The 13,063-nt window shown below is 35.2% G+C and overlaps 1 protein-coding gene across 3 annotated transcripts in view; it reads right to left on the bottom strand.

Annotated features, from left to right (window-relative positions):
* Positions 1 to 13,063, bottom strand: part of daam1a (dishevelled associated activator of morphogenesis 1a) — a 57,068-nt gene that overhangs the window by 13,063 nt on the left and 30,942 nt on the right. The window contains exons 4-17 of one of the 3 annotated variants that reach the window (XM_016534564.1): positions 9,741 to 9,812; positions 9,228 to 9,322; positions 7,998 to 8,331; positions 7,634 to 7,744; positions 7,442 to 7,545; positions 7,285 to 7,351; positions 7,086 to 7,203; positions 6,065 to 6,203; positions 5,147 to 5,205; positions 4,769 to 4,956; positions 3,912 to 4,190; positions 3,092 to 3,199; positions 2,837 to 2,863; positions 688 to 788 (exon numbers count right to left, since the gene is read on the bottom strand). In XM_016534564.1, coding sequence (XP_016390050.1) covers positions 688 to 788; positions 2,837 to 2,863; positions 3,092 to 3,199; positions 3,912 to 4,190; positions 4,769 to 4,956; positions 5,147 to 5,205; positions 6,065 to 6,203; positions 7,086 to 7,203; positions 7,285 to 7,351; positions 7,442 to 7,545; positions 7,634 to 7,744; positions 7,998 to 8,331; positions 9,228 to 9,322; positions 9,741 to 9,812 — 1,802 coding nt within the window. The remainder of the gene's footprint in view (positions 1 to 687; positions 789 to 2,836; positions 2,864 to 3,091; positions 3,200 to 3,911; positions 4,191 to 4,768; positions 4,957 to 5,146; positions 5,206 to 6,064; positions 6,204 to 7,085; positions 7,204 to 7,284; positions 7,352 to 7,441; positions 7,546 to 7,633; positions 7,745 to 7,997; positions 8,332 to 9,227; positions 9,323 to 9,740; positions 9,813 to 13,063) is intronic. The other 2 variants (XM_016534571.1, XM_016534578.1) reach the window with 2 other exon arrangements.

The raw sequence follows: 13,063 nt of genomic DNA, 5'->3' as shown, positions 1-13,063 counted from the left end.
TGCCCCCCCCCCCCAAAAAAAACCGCACACGCAAAAGGATTGTACTTAGCACAAAAAGTGATGACATAAATATATAAATAAATAAATAGCAAAGATAAAACAAACAAATAAATAAAACCATAAATAATTTAAAAAAACAAATAAATAAAATTAATAAATTAATTGATTAATAAACGTAATAAATAAAAACAAATAAATAATAATAATAAACCAAATAAGTAAAACCAAAATAAATAAGTAAAACCATAATAAATAAATAAGTAAAACCTAAATAAATAAATACATACATACATACAGTATGCACAAAAAACATGAAGTTTTGAAATAACTGAACTAATGTTTCTTGGTGCAGTAAATCTTTAAAATTGCTGAATTCCAGGCTTTATTAACAGCTGTACAATTTAATCAAACACATAAAGTGAGCTTATGGGAGAGATCACAGACATCTGTTTATTGCCACTGCTATGGCGACCTGTGATGCAACAGGAAAAAAATCCTGGCTAGGATCATCTTATGAATAAAACGCTTGGCTGCAATTCTGTTTTAAACACATCGTCAACCGTCAACAAAATGGCTTAAGTAAACAAAGAATTGTTCTATATTGAGTCATGCAGGAAGGTTTATTACTGTGAATGAATCTTAAATGGTCAAAGATGGTGGCTGTGGGTTCCTAAGCTACAGACTCACTTGGAGAGAAGGATGTTGCAGTTTTGTGCACGCCGTCCATCGATGACAGACAATTCTTTGACCTTTTTAGAAGTGACAGTGTCATCCTCTGATTCTTTCTGCTAAGAATGGAATGCATTGAAGGTCAATATCACATTGAAATGAAGAGCAAAAAACTATGAGAGAGTAAGCTAATGACGATTTCACACTTGAGGTTTTAGTGCGAAACGGTCCAAAAAGTTGGGGTAATTGTCAGGTCTGATACTTAAGAGACTAAAACTTTTGCAAATATAGCGTGGTTCAGAACATCATAACAGTCTAAAAAGCATAATCACAGTCACGAGAAACAATCAAATACAGATTTGGACAGAATGTGAAAACAACAAGAAACCTGCTGTCTAAAAAGTAAAATCCAAACAGTAATTTTTCAAACACAGGACAACATGTTCATGACACAACCAGACATCCACAACAGAGGCTGAAAATCTTCATCTCTTCCTTTTTAGTGCCAGCTGGGAAGCAGACAGCAAGAAATTGCGTGTTTAGACGATGGCACGCCGGGTTTTATTTGGAGGAGGAAGAGGGTGAAATGAGTGGAAGGGAATCTGTCCAAGAACAGGGGGATATTTATTTTTTAGTTGGTAGAAATCTGTCTCCTTCAACTTAGCATAAACTCCAGATGCATGCAAAACCAGCTGCATGCATCGTAACCAACTTGGCTAATTACGAACAGAGACATCTTGAAATGTACGCTAATAAACTGAAATAAGGTTCATTTGGTTCATTGCGTTTTAAGCTATGCTACAAAAGGCAACAATTTGGTGATCATCTGCATAAAGAATGCGCTTAACATTACATAAAAAGTACAATGCTGGTACGATGGTACTGTGATAGTATAAGATGGTTCTTTGATATATACCAAGGTACTTATTGATTACGATACTTACTATTTATTTGGGTGAAATCTCACAAAAACTTGAGAAAATGACTTATTTAATTTCAAAAACAAAGAAATTATATTTGGCAAGGATAAAACATGAAACCTATCTTAGGGCAATTCAAATAATTTTTTTTAATGACAATTAAGCAAAAGACAAAAAAAACAACTCTCGTTTTAATATATCAAATAATTAAACTATAGTTTAAATTTTAACTTATTTATAAATCATTGTAGTATTTGTTGTACTGTTTTTATGTGTTGCACTTGTTCTAATGTTAAAAAATCATTGTATTATAGCTTTTTAATGTAACACAATAAAGACCACTGTATAAGTGTAATGACAAACATCACTGAAATAATAGAAATGATAAACCATGAAATGTGCTTAATTTCCATGAAAATAATGTCACAATGCAACAACATGTTCTTTATGCAATATATATACTGTTCCTGTGGCTCAGTGGTAAAGCATTGCGTTAGCAGCGCAAAAGGTCATGGGTTCGATTCCCAGGGAACACACATACTGGTAAAAAAAATGTATAGCCTGAATGCACTATAAGTCGCTTTGGATAAAAGTGTCTGCTAAATGCATGAATTATTATATATATATACTGTACCGCCAGTTAATCGACGTGTGATGACGTGTGGGGGCTTTTTCTCGCTTTCCTTCGCTTTTAAATAGCTTGCAAAAGCGGCGTGCGCATTTTACTTTCACTTTTAAATAGCGGCAGTTCGGCATCAATTGCTTGAATGCAACAACAAAATACAACGTCAAACTCACTTTAGCCTATATATAAAACATAGAACTTTTATTAACAAAACAAATAAAAATACACCATGCTATAGGGCAGGCAATGCCTAAAATAAAATAACAAATAACTTACATAAAGTTTAAAGAGGTATACAAAACTGGAAATAGGCTAAGTAAACATGTATAATATATAACCAAATAAATAAGAAACGTAGAATTTCTTGTCGTGTGATTCTTCACTAAACATACATATATATATATATATAAACATACATACACACACATATACATGTACATGTATATATATAATTTTTAGGTTGATTTTAGGGTGAAATGAGACCAGGACATTTATTTGTGAGATTCAACCATTCATATGGCACTACAACAATGAACTTCAAAGAGTACAAACATGTCCGAAAAACATGGCAGTACCTTGGTATCATCACCAAACTAAAGAGTCAGGTTCAAAGACCACTTACCTGTCTAAAGTTATTCAACAGAAAGTCCTTTATGGCAAGCGGGAAGCAGGAAAGTTAGTTAGATCAGGAAATATATAAAAGGGAAGGAGTAAACATCATGTAGATAGAATGATAAAATGCAGAGGGATGGACAGAAACTGCCTGACACTGCAGTATTACTCATAGAATGAATTTGGAAGAATGTGTAAGACGTTTATAATAAAGGAGCAGACATGTAAGATTTCTCATCATTCCTATACGTCACTGATGAGTTACCTGCTGTCTCTGGTAAGCAGAGAATGTTTTCTCAATATCCTCCAAGTCCAATTGTTTGAAAACTCTGATGTCGTCCAGGTCCAGCCACACGGTCCCTTCCAGTTTATTCTGTGATACAGAGATGAATAGTGAATAATCTATGAATACACTACAGTTAAAAAATAAATACTATTTTAATAAAATTGAATAGAATAAAAATGAATACTTTTAATTAATTCATTAAATTGCAGGTTAATTACAATTAATAAAAATAATAAAAAATAAAAGAGGAACATTTATAAAACATTTATATAAATACTTACTATATACAGTGGTGTGAAAAAGTGTTGGCCCCCTTCCTGATTTCTTATTTTTTTGCATGTTTGTCACACTTTAATGTTTCAGATCATCAAACAAATTTAAATATTAGTAAAAGATAACACAAGTGAACACAACATGCAGTTTTTAAATGAAGGTTTTTATTATTATATATATATATATATATATATATATATAAAAAATAGGACTTATTGTGGTTATTAATATTAATCAAAAATAAACATTGGTATCTTTTACAATATTGTTGCCGCTATAGTTTTACTGTTCTACTTCATATCTAACAATGGTAAAAAAAAATTATGGCCTCTCGTGGCCATTATTATCTCTGAATTATAAAAAAAAAGACATGATGGATCACTGATGTAAGATATTTCATAGATATTGCAGTGTCGAAGTATCAAAATATAATTTTTTAATACACCGATTCGATCAATGGTCTGAAATGGTTTGTAATTCAGATTTTGTGCAAATAGGTCTTTAGTAACAAACTTTACAAACTCACTTCACTGAGTTTGGTCCAGTTGAAAGACTTGAGCGGATTGGACGGCTGAGGAATGTTCTTTTTCTTCAGCATGGAGCCCAGAAGTCCTCCAGGAAGAGGAGGAGCACCAAAGCCGGGCAGGCCTGGAGGAGGTGGTGGTCCGCCAGGTGGAGGGGGCGGTGGCGGTGGTGCTCCACCTGGAGGTGGCGGAGGAGGAATGCCAGCCAGACCTGGTGGTGGAGGTGGGATGCTACCAGGGGCCAACGGGACGAGTGGGGGGCCTCCTGGGACATTTGTCCTCTAAAAAAAAAAAAAACAAGACACAATAGGAATGTGAAGCAAAAGTTTTGAGAGGCTTTGGATCTATTATGAATATGAAGCAAAAACAATGAAAACCACATTTTTGTCTGTTCCAAACTCCTGTTGACAATGTGTTCACAGACTACACACTAGGCAGTTTCAGTTATGCAAACAAGTACTACTGGAACTACTATTATTATTTTGGATGTGTTATTTTCACAGTATTAGAGCATTCTGAAAATACCATGGTATATGAATATGGTAATCATACAATACCATTATATCCTATGCTTGTTTTCTGGTCTTAGTTGGTTTAAGATGGTCTGATCTCCCAAACTGGTCAAGCTTGGGTTAAGCTGCATTATCTGGTCTTCTTTTATGACCGATCAGCCTACCTAGAAGCCAAAACAGACCAGCTAACCATCATAGGCTGGTTTAAGCAGTTTTTTTTTTCCGGCAAGGAGCTGAGTGCTCATTCCAGTTCAATCACTTATGAGTTTCCATTTCAGTTAGGTTGCTGTAGAGAGAAAACAATTCACTGGGTTTTGAAAGAGGCACATTGTGCGTATGTAACATACATTACTCATCTCATGTAACCGGGCAGAAAGGTCAGCAACTTGCTGCTTAACAAGTTTATGTTCGCTGCTTTCCTTTTCCAGCTTCTCTTTCATCTTATTGAGAGTTTGCATCATTTCTTCTTTCTCTTGGGCTTTTGCATCACACTCCCTTTCTTTCTTTTCCAGCTTCTGCTGAAGTTCATTATGTTCTACGATTCAAGCCAGAGAAAACAAAGAAAAAAGTTGAAATCAAAATGCACAAACGCTTCAGTATTTGACAACAGCAGCAATGTCATCGCTGATTCCCATGCTGATGAAGGCACATGTAAACACATTCAAGGCCTCCTGAGGGTAAACAGTCACTTAAATCAATATACGGCTCATAGAAGGGTCATATACCTTTTCTCATTTTTTCCGCTTGCTCTTTCCATTGTTTCACTTCGTTCTCGTTTACCAACCTGTAAAATCGAACAGAAGAACAGTATTGGGCGCTTCATAACAAACACATATGATTTTCTTTTTTCAGCAGAAAACAAAAAGGAGATACAGTCATACAGTTTTGGAACAACATCGGAGAGAGTAAAAGATCACAATTTTCATTTTTTGGGTGAACTATCATTTTCTATGTGTCCCTATACCACAAAACTCATAATTCATAAAAAAGCACAAAGATAACTTCATATTAGTCGGGTAGGACCAGCAGGAAACCATGGAACCTCGGTGCGAAATGTTAAGCGATCAGAGATGCCCCTGTCGCCTTAAAATGAGAGTCAAAATTCAGCTCTGTAACATTTGATCAAACCACCAAATGTTTTCCATATGCATTCTGCATATTTGTTTTTATTTGACTGAAACTGTCCCAGACCGTCTCTCAGCCTTGTTTGAACTAGAGTGAAGTTGTGTCTCAGTTCTAATTAATCCCATACAGAAAAATGACACAAAGATGTGTTTATTTTAACTCTTGTGCCACCAAATTGAAGCAACTTTTCAGTCTGTACACACAGTTCTGCGATTGTCATGTTCAATCATATTCTGGACGGGTCTTGGTTTATAAACATAAAACAACAAAATCTAAGGTCTGGCGCTTTCCTAAAATGTGATTAGACACAGGTGAATGGGTTGCTTGGTGACTTTAGATCTGGATTATGGATTTGGGATTATATTTTTCTGAGCTAAATTACTTAAATCAAAAAATTATATGACAGACAGTTTTGGAGAGTATTAAAAGCTCAGGATATTAATAACTGAGAAGAAATGAGGACAACAGGGGACACTTTTGTTAAAAGTTACGACAAGCTGGACAAATCTCTCACTCACATTCGCACTACGTTCTTCACGTCGAAGTTCTCAAGAGGAGCCACATCGGGGTCATGACCCTTGTCGTTCTGTAGGACAATCTGCTGGACAATTCGATCGAGGAGGAGCCAGTACTGCACAGTATTTCCATTTCTTTTGTCTGAGCAAAGAGCAAAGATGATGGTCAACACTTCCAAGCAAACAACAATATGCATATATATAGATATATTACCATTCAAAGTTTTGGGGTCCGTAAGATTGTTTTTATTGTTTTTGAAATAAATCTCTCATGCTCACCAATCTGCATTTATCTGATCAAAAATACAGTAAAAACTGCAATACTGTAAAATATTATTACAATATAAAATATTATATAATTATATAATATAATACTGTCTTCTATTTTAAAATGTAATTTAAAATATACTATGGTAAACCTGAATTTTCAGCATTATTACTCAAGTCTTCAGTGTCACATGTTCCTTCACAAATCATTATAATATGATTTCTTATTTTTATCAATGCTGAACACAGTTCTGCTGCTTAATATATTTGTGGAAACTATTTTTTTTTTCAAGATTCATTGATTAAAGTTTAAAAGAACTGCATTTATTTGAAATACAAATCTTTTGTATAAATGTCTTTACTGTTATCAATTTTATGGATTCTTTCTGAATAATAAATAACAAATAATAAAAAAATTATAATAAAAAATATCTTACTGACCCCAAACTTTCAAATGGTAAAGTACAATGAAATTTAATGCTGACTAAAATTCACTTAAAAAAAAAAATTTTTCACAAAAAATGGTATTTGTTAAAAAAAAAAAAAAAAAAATGGTATTAACATGGTACAACAGGAAAAAAAAAACCTTGTATATGTCCAAAACACATGGTATTACTGTAGTGCCATGTTCAAAACTATATACCATGGTATTATTTTGTATTCTTTAGTGGCACTAGTTACAGTATGATGAGGTAATATTATGATGTCTGTTTGTTCACAATGTTATGGAGGGGTCAGGGGAAGTGTCATCACTCACAAGGCATATGAAGACAGTGCTGTAAAACGGACATAAAGTGTGGGAAGGCGTCTGTGTGGTTTATCCTCTTCCGGATGAGATCAAACACCTGAGTAGCACTTTTAGTGTCTATATGAACCTGAACCAAACAAATAGACAATGAAATTACTATTGAAAAAAAGCACCTGTATTTAGAGGCAAATTAAGACAGCAAGCGTACATTTTCAAACCGCTTAGCGAGGGCTAATTCATCTTCATTTCGTAGCATCTCAAAGAAGTCCAAATGCCTGAAGAGTAATAAAAGACGACTGCATGTTAAGCTCAACAAAACCCGGCCAAGTACTTGAGGATGATGCGTCTCAAAATACAGCACTTACCGATCTAACGTGGAGTTTTCATGGGACCGTAATTTATCAATCACTGGTTGGATGCCCAGCATTAGAAATTCATACCGCAAATGAATTCTGAACTCCAAACTGGTCTGTAAATGAAACGTTGGAAGTCATGGAGAAACTCTTTCGGATTATTTGAATCTAATGAGATGCAGATGTAGAGAAAGTAGCACTTACCTCCCCTGCTCCTTGACTGAGGACCGCGTTGATGAAGGACATGATTGCCGTCTTGAGGTTCACCTCATCTCTGTAGCGGCCCGTACTCTTGTCCAAGTCATTTAGAAGGGTCTATGTGAAAACCGAGAAGATGGGGAGAAAGAATGAGAACAACAAAGGAGAAAGACCTCTTAATATTTCATTCATAAGTCTCAATGGCCTTATCTGTGAAACAAAAGCAGAACGAATTTCTGTGTAAATCGTTGCATTCAATTCAAAGGAACAATTTATGAACAACTGGTTTTATGAATGATTTATGTTTAAAGAATGAGACCCAATGTGGCCCAGTGAGGGAAACCATCAAGTCTTGAATTTTTCCGCCCACCTGAAATCGCGTACGTTCGCGGGCGAACTTCTGATAGTGCAACATGGCTTCCAGGATTTTCTTGTGTCCTCCAGGCACCAAGCAAACAGCACCCATGATCTCCAGAACAGCCACTTTGGTCTTGATGTTCTCGGTGGCCAAGCTCTGAGCGATGATGTTGATGCTTTCTGAATGAGCGAGCACATGGGCACGTCCCTGAGAGTTGTTCATCAGGGCTTTAATGCAGCCGATCAGTGAGGTGTGGATCTGAGATTCGGTGGTCTCGTAGTCCATTGTTTTCAGGAAGTTCAAGATGCACGTCAGTCCATCGAGGTCTATGAAGCGTGTCACAAACCTTGAGGAGCACCAGAGAGGTCAGGCCAAGCAGATGAAAAGACATTTCTACTCGGGTAGGAGGACACATGGAAAATTTAAACTTAATATCCTGAATTTTAAGTGAATTTTCTGTTGTAGCCTCAAAAACGGTTGCACGAGAAAAGTTGCTCAGGCCTTTACCCCCATGATAGAGGGCCAAGCAAAATTAAATCGCTGGTAAATGGTTCCTGGGAGACAGCAATACAAATTTGTGATCATTTTTGCAGATGTCACAGTGCCTTTAAATTCACATGTGATATTTTACAAATAATTAATTAAATATGTTAGGGTTAGTTAATATATTCATAATAATTTATAATAAACTAATATAAATAATAATAATAATAATAATAATGTTATTAAATATGTACAAAAGCAGCCCAAAATAATCCTTTGTACATAATATTTTCAATAATTTAAAGCATTTAAATGTAAAATTTCTGTTTTACTATTGGGATGAAAAATATTTCACATTTGTGTACATATTTGTATATACTATGATGGAAAATAATGGCACAAGGAAAACAATTTTAAATAATCCTGAAATTGTCTTTTTTTCTTAAAGCAAAATATATTTTTCTATTTTTTTTGGTTATTGATTTTGAGATGCACTCATTATTATGATGCAAAGACTTCACTAAAAAGAGTAAAACTGAATCACTCAAAACAGGAATTGAGCAGTAGATCTAATACTCTGCAAAGACAAATTACTGTATGCACTTGTAATTTAATGAAGCACTTAGTGAAAGAGAGACGCTCCATTTTCACACAGCCATGTTAAGGCAATGTGCTCAATCAAAATTATACTGTCATGGAATGCCCTCTCGTGTGTGTGTGTGTGTGTGTGTGTGTGTGTGTGTGTGTTAAAGGCAGTACCTCATGGGCTGTGTACGGAGAGCAGTTTTCAAGCTCTCTATGGTCTTACTCCTCTCCTCCTCATCCTCCTTCTCCAGGGTCAGCAGGGACTTCCTCTGGAGGTAATATTTAACGTAGAGGTAAATAATTAATGGACTGACCAATGTTTGCCAGGTTTGCCAGTTTGGTTAAAGTATGTAATTGCATATAAACTGAAAAAAAAAAATCACCACTAGTTTTAATACAAAAAGTGCTAAATACAAATACAAATACACAAGAGTGCTATAACATGTGAATGAATTTATAGCTTCACCAATTATCTGAGCATCAGTGCTCTTTGTCCTATGAAATATTTATAGTTGTTTACCACTCGATAAACACCTACATCCCCAACAACTTCCTCAAGGGCAACATATGTGAGTTTAATGACTCTCGCTTGACTAAGATCATTTTTTGTCCTCGGGGCAAAGACGGAAATGAGTGTGGTCAGGGAAGTGTTCATTATTTGCTGTCTAGTTCGTTAGTCATACTTACAGCAGCCATAGAATTGATCTGATCGATGTAGAATTCAGGCCAGCTGGTCGCCCCCTTATTCTCTTCCTGTTCCTATGGAAAAACTAAAGATTAGCCTGGATACTGAAATCATATAAACACACATTTATATAAATACTGGTAGAAATTTGCAACCAAAAAGAAAAACAACAACAAAGAAAAATGCAATTGAAAATGTTATGCAAACACTAATTATTCTAAAACAATGATTATACAGCACAAATAAGTTTGATATGTATATATAGACAGATATAGATAGGTAAACAGACAGAATGGCAGATAGAATGATATATAGACAAATAATAGAATGATATATATAGATAGAAAGAACGATACAGCAATAAATAGAAAGTACGATAGACAGAAAGAACAACAGAATAGATAGATAGAACGACAGACAGTCTGACCGACAGATAGATAGATAGATAGATGGATAGATGGATAGATGGATGGATGTGAGTGGATGATAAAGAGGAGGAATTCAAAAATAAGAAGGGTTTACCAAAGATTATGAAGATACATATTTTTTTAATTAGAATAACATAGGCTGATGAATTATTTACAGCACAAAGGTAAATAGGGTGAATTCTGATTTGAAACCGCAAGCGTCTGACACACAAACGTCACTGTACTGTCCTCCACACCAACACAGATCTCTTTGTACTGCCAGGTTCTCAAGCACTTCCACAGCCACAATGTGAGAACATAGCTTATCTAACCATTGCGATTTCCACAAAATCGCATCCAACAATCCAAAAGTGCTTGTGAACAGATATATTTTATGTGTGCGAGTGTCCACAGCTGACACCTTGTTTAAAATGCTTCTTGTTACCTGAAAACAGACAAGACACTGAGCTCCGGCACTACTCCACTCCTAATGTTGAGTTAAATGCTCTGGCAGAGGGTTAAAAGGCTACAATTCAGTCCAAAACATGCCTTTTCCCAGAGTAACTTAAGATGGACCTTAAGAAACTAAAGTTTCTTTAAAGCTTTTAATACAAAGCCTGGGGTTGGGAAACAATACCACAGTGTTTTGTGCTATGCTCAAGTGTCTATAATATAGCAGCTGCTTGCTCTTTCAGGCTAAGATTGACTTGTGCTGGCCAGGGTAAGTTTGGAATTGGGAATTGGGGTTGTTTTGGGGGGTTTCGCGCACCACATGAGCCGATAAGCTTCCAGGAATCTTATTTAACAAGTCTTCCCATTGTTTTAGAACCACATTCTGCAATTATACAATTTAACTAAACTATTTTGGACCATAGGGGTTTAGAGATTAATAAAAATATAGTTTGAAACCAAAACGAAGGGTGAGAAAGATCTCATTATACTTATTATGAACACAAATACTTCATACCAGACATTCACATGTACTTTGGTCTCAACATCTTGACAGTAGTTTTAGCACTCATTATATTGCACAGTGTTGGTTCCACATGTTGCTCAGACACCAAAACTCCACTGGGAGGAGATTTGATTCAGGCCTTGCAGGTGTAGTTGGCTGACATGCTGCATTCAGTGTTTTATTGAGCTGGGATAATGCAGCATACAGGTTTTTCTGAAACAGGTTGGGTGTAAAATGAAGTAAAATAAAAATAATAAAATAAAATACAGTGAAAGTTATGGAAGCTTGTTTCTACCATGGAATAAAAAATTAAAAAGGTAATTGCGACTTTTTAATTGCACAAATCAGACTTTCTTTCTGGCTAAATTTTTGCGAGTTTACATCTTACAAAATTGTGACTTTCCTTCTAAGAATTGTGAGTTCATTCATATCACAATTTAAAGTAATAAACTTACAGTTATAAACTTGAGTTAACATCTTGCAATTCTGACATTTATTTTTCTGAATTGTTCGTTTATATCTCGCAATTTCGAATTATACACTTAATTGTGTTAACCTCCCAATTGTGACAATTTTTCTCAGAATTGCAACTTTGTATCTCACAATTTCAATTTGCAACTGCAAGAAATAAAAATCAATTGTGAGATGTAAACTCAAAATTGTGAGATAAACTCACAATTCTGAGAAAAAAGTTTGAATTGAGAGATATAGACTTGGAATTGCGAGTAAAAAGTCAAAATTGTTAGAAAGTCAGAATTAAGAGTTTATATCTCGCAATTTGGACTTTTTTCTCAGAATTGCAAGATATAAACTTGCAATTGTTAGATTTAAACTCACAATTAGGAGATATAAAAATCACAATTCTGAGAAGAAAAGTCTGAATTTTGAGAAATAAACTCACAATTGTGAGGAAAAAAGTCAGAATTGTGAAATAAGTCACAAACCTTTTTATTTTTTATTTTTTATCCTGTGGTGGAAACTGGCTTCCATAGAAGTAGATAAAACGGAGTAAAACATTTTTTTTTGTTTTTTACTATTTATTTGTTGCATTAAATATATGATTTGGCAGTGACACGCTCCAGTCAGCCACAAGACGAGACAAAACTAACATGACTTCATGTATTTTTTTTCTGGGGAACACAAAAGAACACATTTTGAAATCTAAACCCCACTGACTTTCACTGTATGACTAAAAATACTATTTATTTTTTTAATATCTTCTTTTGTGCGCCATGAAAGAACCAAAGTCATACATGTTTGGAGGGACATGAGGGTATGATATTTTTTTAGCTGAACTATCCTCCTTTAGCCAGAAATAAGCTATAAAAATGTTAACTGAAATTCCATCTCTACCAGTGTATAAGCTTACAAAGCCTTGATCCATCATACAGAACATCAACATAAATGTTTGCTTTAATATATGAATGAGAATAAACTTCATTCCTAACATCATAATGATTGACAGTATTATTTTTTAAGTGTTTTACAGGACAATAGGTCAGCAGCTGAAGAGCGCTCCCCTGGTGGGTCGTGACCAGGTAACTGGTCATGCACTCCAGCAGCTGCAGAGAAACCCCAGACCACTGCTGTGTGGTTTGCTCTTTAGTTCCACTGGTGTAAAGGGCTCCTATAAATGAGGGTTTACAGAGTGTGTCAGGGCAGCCTGGGTTCTGTTACCTCTCACTCCTCAGACCCATATCACACGTACTGTGAAAATAAACCCTTGCACTCAACACCACTTCTCAGTCCCAAAGCCAAGCCTGTGCTAGAGCAGCAGCGTTTATATTAGGTCCTTTTTAGGATGTACAGTATGACTGAGATGTCTTCATACATTTAGCTGTTCAGTTTCATACTCTACAGTCAAGCCAGATGAAATGTCTCCGCAGGAAACAGAGTTGTTTTAGGAAACTGCTATGTGTGGTCAATGCCAAGCTATACGTTCAGGTCTTTCAGAAAACGCAAA

This window comes from Sinocyclocheilus rhinocerous, unplaced genomic scaffold (assembly GCF_001515625.1).
Source record: "Sinocyclocheilus rhinocerous isolate Xijiao unplaced genomic scaffold, SAMN03320098_v1.1 scaffold1004, whole genome shotgun sequence".
NCBI classification, from domain to species: domain Eukaryota; kingdom Metazoa; phylum Chordata; class Actinopteri; order Cypriniformes; family Cyprinidae; genus Sinocyclocheilus; species Sinocyclocheilus rhinocerous.
This window is presented reverse-complemented; position numbering and strand designations above follow the sequence as displayed.